Source organism: Egretta garzetta, unplaced genomic scaffold (assembly GCF_000687185.1).
Source record: "Egretta garzetta isolate BGI_Z169 unplaced genomic scaffold, ASM68718v1 scaffold427, whole genome shotgun sequence".
Classification (NCBI taxonomy): domain Eukaryota; kingdom Metazoa; phylum Chordata; class Aves; order Pelecaniformes; family Ardeidae; genus Egretta; species Egretta garzetta.
This window is the reverse complement of record NW_009260345.1, coordinates 706,129-711,887: the sequence shown is the minus strand read 5'-3', so window position 1 is coordinate 711,887 and position 5,759 is coordinate 706,129. Positions and strand designations below refer to the sequence as shown.

At 43.2% G+C, this 5,759-nt stretch overlaps 1 protein-coding gene across 1 annotated transcript in view; it reads left to right on the top strand.

Moving 5' to 3' along the window:
• Positions 1–5,759, top strand: part of DDX11 (DEAD/H-box helicase 11) — a 19,982-nt gene that overhangs the window by 1,844 nt on the left and 12,379 nt on the right. Inside the window, 7 exon segments of the mRNA XM_009642724.2 lie at positions 7–127; positions 488–574; positions 2,503–2,660; positions 3,795–3,840; positions 4,381–4,488; positions 5,055–5,142; positions 5,618–5,751. Of these exon segments, the coding sequence (XP_009641019.1) occupies positions 7–127; positions 488–574; positions 2,503–2,660; positions 3,795–3,840; positions 4,381–4,488; positions 5,055–5,142; positions 5,618–5,751 (742 nt within the window).

Sequence of the window (5,759 nt, the reverse complement as noted above, 5' to 3'; positions counted from 1 at the left end):
GGGGAGCGAGCAGCGGGCCGCAGCCGAGCCAGGACGCCCGGACAGCCGAGGCCCCGCCGGGGAACCGGACTGGGTTGCGGCCTTTGTGCAGAAGAAAGAAGAACGGGACATGGTGGACAGGCTAAAGGTTGAGAAACGCCTCTGTGTAGAGGACGGGTAACATAACGAGGTGTGAGGGTCGGGAAGGCTGATAGCCCGGGTGATGGCTGGAAAAACAAGTGAGGCAAAGTTGGGTGGTGGTCCTTGTCTTTTGCAGGACTTTGTTTCAGCTACGAGGGGCGAGGCGTCGGTTGCATAAGATAGGAAACCATATTACTCTGAACGTAGTAACATACAATAGGCAAGTGCTCCAGGAGAAAGGGACTGTGTGCTGACAGTTTTGGTTTGGAGTTAATTTTTTTTTATACCCGGGGAATAGGAAAGTAATTACACCCAGCGTTTAGGACTAAATACGCTTCATCCTTCCTTCCCTCTCCCTTTATTTTAGGAAGAGCACATCAGGAGGAAAAAGCGAGAAGATCGCCTTGAGAAAATTCGGCATAACGTGCAGTTAAAATACGCAGCAAAGAGAAAGGTGAGTTATCCCGCAGAGATGAGAACTTTCTGATTTGGTTACCTCACGTGTTGTTCATACTTGCTGACATCTGCGACTTCACTCAATTTCCCAACCCATCTGTTTGGGGAGCTCTTTGTATTAGGTTGCTGAAATTGGCCATCCACAATTTTTTGTTAGATTTTCTTTTTAAAGTACAGATGTGAAAAACAACTTGTACGTAGAGAATTTCCTGTGATGATACTTGCGTGTGGATAGGAAGGGTGTGTGTTCTGACGGCCTTCTGGCCCTCTGCTTTTGTTTTAAAAGCTTTCATTAGTGGTTTTTTTTTTTTTCCTTTTTTGAAAGCTTTCTGTTTTATGAGCATGTGTGAACACTCTGTACTTCTGGAATAAAACTTATAGAACTCCGATTAAATTTAAGGTCATGGGAACAGAAGACCCCTCCAAAAAAGCCAGGTCAGCCTTGGTTGTACTTTGCCTGCCACTAGGGAATGATTGTATTTGTTTACTCTCATTGCAAACATGATTGTGTTGTTCAGAAACGTCTCTTTTCTATATACAAGAAGTTCACAGATACATTTTTCCTGCCATTTAGATGGGTGAACTGGCTTCAGTACTCTTGACTCTAAGACCTTTTTGGTGGTGTGAGTCAAACTTCCCAGAAATACCCACTTTAGGTCCCCAAACAGGCAGACCTTCTTAGGCTGCCAGGCCATTAGTTTCCAGTGTGCTTCATCTCAAGTGCTGGATTATGTTTTGGTCAACTCCTGTCAAAAGAATATGGCAGAAATAGCAAAGGTTCAGAGGTGAATGGCAAATGAAAAACAAGTGGAACAAAGAAATTTTCATCTTTTAAAAGAGGATGAGGAGCATGTGAAATGAGAAGCATGATAAAAGGCAAGAAAGCACCTGAGAGAAATATTGTAGAGATTTGGAAAAGCAGTTCAAAATTGATTCATCTCATCTGTAGTGCTCACTAACTGCATTTCTTCGTAATGCTGTGGTAAAAGAATGCTAATTGAAGTTGGAAGAGACTGTTTTCAGATTGAAAAAACTAACTCTTCTTTATTAGAACACAAAGTCAATCAGGAAATTATGCTTCAACAGCTTAATGGAATTTCTGTAGAGGGGTAGACCTGTGTTAGAATAAGAACTACATTAGCTGGAGAAAAAACAGCAAGCAAAGTCTTGTGCTCTGCATTCTAAAATAGGTGCTGGGTTTATCCTTGCTTTAAGCATGGACAGAGAGTGTTTGATTATGTCCTTTTATGTTTGGTTGGTTGGGTTTATTTACATGCTATTTTTTCTCACGCAGACGTCTTTCATGGGCCACTTCATAGAATCATAGAATCATGGAATCATAGAATGTTTTGGGTTGGAAGGGACCCCTAGAGGTCATCTAGTCCAACCCCCCTGCAGGAGCAGGGACACCGCTAACTAGATCAGGTTGCTCAGAGCCCCGTCCAACCTGGCCTTGAATGCTTCCAGGGATGGGGCCTCCACTACCTCTCTGGGCAACCTGTTCCAGTGTTTTACCACCCTCATTGTAAAGAATTTCTTCCTTATATCTAGTCTAAACCTACCCTGGTTTAGTTTAAAACCATTACCCCTTGTCCTGTCACTTCAAGCAACTAATACTGCATTACCTGGATATTGTCATTTCAGGATCTATTAGTTCAGTGGACCTCTTGCGTAGGAGGTTCTTTGCAGTTCCACCTTCACATCTGTGTGTGTGGGCGAGTCTTTGGCTGTCGGTAACAGCTGCATCCTGTGGGGCTGAACAGCTTCAGACACCCTTGTTGGATTTGTTTGTCCTGCTGGGGCTTAACCCAGCAAGCCATTCCCTGTGTTACGGGTGAGGGGCTGTGCTGTCTTCTGACCTGTCCATGGCATAAAGTGATGTGTGTGCTATCTCTCTTTCTGTATGTGTTCATGTGTTCCTTTCAGCGATCTGAGGAGGATGAGACAAAGCGCCTTCTTCAGCTCAGCAAGGAGGTTCTTTCAGAGGGAGCTGGAGTGGATGCTCTAGAGAAGCTGGATCACAATGAGGAGGAGCTGATTCTCGCAGAATATGAGAGTGACGAAGAAAAGAAAGTGGTATCTGGGTAAGGACACAGACTGAGGGGGTTCTGTGCCATGGAAACATTTTCTGTATCATTTTTAGCTTGCCTTGATAAGAGATTTCACCTGTGATTGTGCAGATCTGGAGTTTCTCCCCCATTCACGCTGTGTAAGGTAGTGGTTGTTCTGGGGGTTTGTTTGGTTACTTGGTTGGTTTGGTGCTTTGGGGGGGATTTTTTTTTATTTTGCTTTGTTTTTTTAAGCTTTTGTTAGACTGATCAGAGTGACCTGAAGTGTTTTCTGAGAAAGTGTGTCTTTCTTAAAATGTGTGGCATCTTCCTGCCTTTATCCATGCCAGCTTTCCCAAAGAATGCCTCTGGATGATGAGTGAATAACTTGAGATCAAGTTCCTTGCATTTGAAAAGCAAAATGGAACTCGGGGCATCAGAGGAAGCTATCAGTCCTGCAGATTACCACTGGCATCTTTTGTTACTCTAAAGGAAGAGACGTTCACTTTTCTAAAGATTGATCTTCAGTGTGAAAACCCCATGCACACTTTTCTCTCTCATACATTTGTGTTATGCAGAAAGCCAGAAGCCGTAATTCAGCATGAAAAGTCAAATACATTTAAAATACAAATTTACTAATTAGTATCTAGACAGATCCTCCTGCCTTGAAAACTGCAAAATACTTAACTACTTCGTTTATATGTAGTTTATCAAACATTAAACTGCTGTTGCCTTTGAGGAACTCTATGGCAGCTGAGTATCTTCCTGATGCTTTTCTTTATGCAATAGCTTGAGGGTGGTAAATTGTCTCTAAAGGGAATGTTTTACAAAAATAAATAAAGCAGCTCACTAAAGAATACTATAGCACTGATTAGCTTATGCCCAGGGCTTAGAAGCCCCAGATTTAAAAGGAAAAAAAAAATTCCTGAAGTTGCTAAAGACACAGCCTTACAGACATTTTTCTTTTAAAGAGCAAGGCTTGACTTGTTTGTGTACACTTACAATATTCCTAAAAAGTTGGTTTTTCTTTTAACTTGTTAAGATCCGAGTCCCTTCTTGAGATGACATACCCATCTCTCTTGAGACCTCTCTCTTGTAGTAGAGCATCGTTTGATTCTAACTGTCGGTGATCTGCTGAAAGGAAACTGTCTGAGCTTTCTCTTTTCTTAGGCTGGAAGAAGATGATGAGGATTTGGAAGAAGAGCATGTGACTAAGGTGAGACGAGGAAAGTAAATAGTGCCACCTCATAGAACAGTGTAGGAGTGAGCAGAATTATGGCTTCCTTGCACCCTCCCCAGAGTCAGCGGTACAGAAGGATTTAGGAACTAGCATCCAAGAACTGCCAAGTTTGTTGGTAATAGCAACCAGTTCTGCTGTGCTCATCTCCTTCTGGACTGCAGTCTCCCTAAGTAGTCTGCTCTGCTAACACTGCTGAATTTTTGCTGTTGCTTGCTGTAAAAGCACACCGCAAGAAACAATTTTTCATTACTCTCCAATGGTGAGTCCCTGCTATTACAGGGACCTTGGAAAATTAAATGCAAACAAAGGCAAATACATAGGAGAAAGCAAAGATAAGGCTGTTGGCCTCAACAGTTGTCAGGTGACACTCAAACACAGGCCTTCCCTTGTGTTTTTGAAAGCTTGAGCAAGATTAACCTTGCTGAGGTGCTTGGCTGCTTCCTTGCAGGATTGGTTGTAGGTAGGGGATTGGCTTCTGTGTTCTTCTTGTCTTCCCTTTGTTCTTCCTCATTGTAGATTTACTACTGCAGCCGCACTCACTCCCAGCTGTCTCAGTTTGTGCATGAGGTGCAAAAAAGTCCATTTGGCAAAGACACGCGTCTGGTCTCGCTGGGATCCAGGCAGGTATGTTGCATTGTTCACAAGGGACCCAGAGTGCTTGTTAACTTAATAGGAGTGATTTTGTGAGGAGGTGCGTGGATGTGACGCCTCAGAAGGCATCTCAGGGATTGACTGAATCTCCCATTCAAAAACTAAAGCAGTCATGGGTCGTAACACAGATCTGTGTGATGCACATTTTTCTGTGAGCTGTGTTTTGGCCGTTTACCCTTTGGTGTAAATGCAAAAATCTGTTTTACCTCTTCTGATGTGGAATATTACAGCTGTCTGAGTCGCTGGGAAGGCAATCCTCTTAGTATTACTTCTGGCAGCATATTTTAGAAGCTGTTACGTAGCAGTGAGCCATCTCAGTGGACCTTTTCTCATTTTTTTTCTCCTCACTAAGTTTTTATGGGTTTCGAGCGTATTTGTAGCAGTTACCGTGCACAATGTCTGACCGATAAACTTTTCCATTTCGGAATCTGGCCTGAGATTGCTTTAAAGAAGTCTTTTATTTTACAGCAAAGGGTGCACAGGAAGGGACACTCAGTGCTTAATGACCCACTACTGCTTCCTCTCTTTGCATGTCCAAGAACCTGTGTGTGAATGAGGAGGTGCGACGCTTGGGGGCTCTCCAGCTCATCAATGACCGCTGCATGGAGATGCAAAAGAACAAACAGGGTAGGAACACTTCCAGCCTGGGGAAGCAATGGTTGATGAAGCTGGTATGAGAGTCTGGAGACAGTGTGCTCTGCCAATCAGTTCTAGCAAGAGAATGGTAGGAGCTGAAAATGGCAGGTTGGAGGAGCAGAGCTAGAGATCCTTGGTGCTTTTGCTCTTCTTGTCCTCCAGGCCAGGATGCTGAGATCTGTATGGATTTTCTGAGTGCCTTAAGTTGGTCAGGACTTCTGCAACAGAAGGATACTTGTCTCTGTAACTCAGTATTAGAAATGTTGGAAGATGTTACATGGCTAAATCTAACTGGCAAGAGTAATGTCCACTCTGGAGATGGAAATGTTACTGCTGAATAATTTTTAAATAGATGACAGGTTAAAAATACGCATAACAAAGCCTGCTTTGAAATTCAGGAGGTTCTGCAAAGTGGTTGTTTTAGGCTATGTGTTGCTCATAGCTTTCTTTTGATTTCTGCTGTTAGAAAAGAAGAGTGATGAAGAGATGGAAGGGAAGAAGAGACGTGTGAGTCGCACTGTATGCCCATTTTATTCCTATGAGCAAATGCAGTTTCTCCGTGATGAAGTTCTAGTGGAAGTGAAGGATATTGAGCAGCTGGTGGCTTT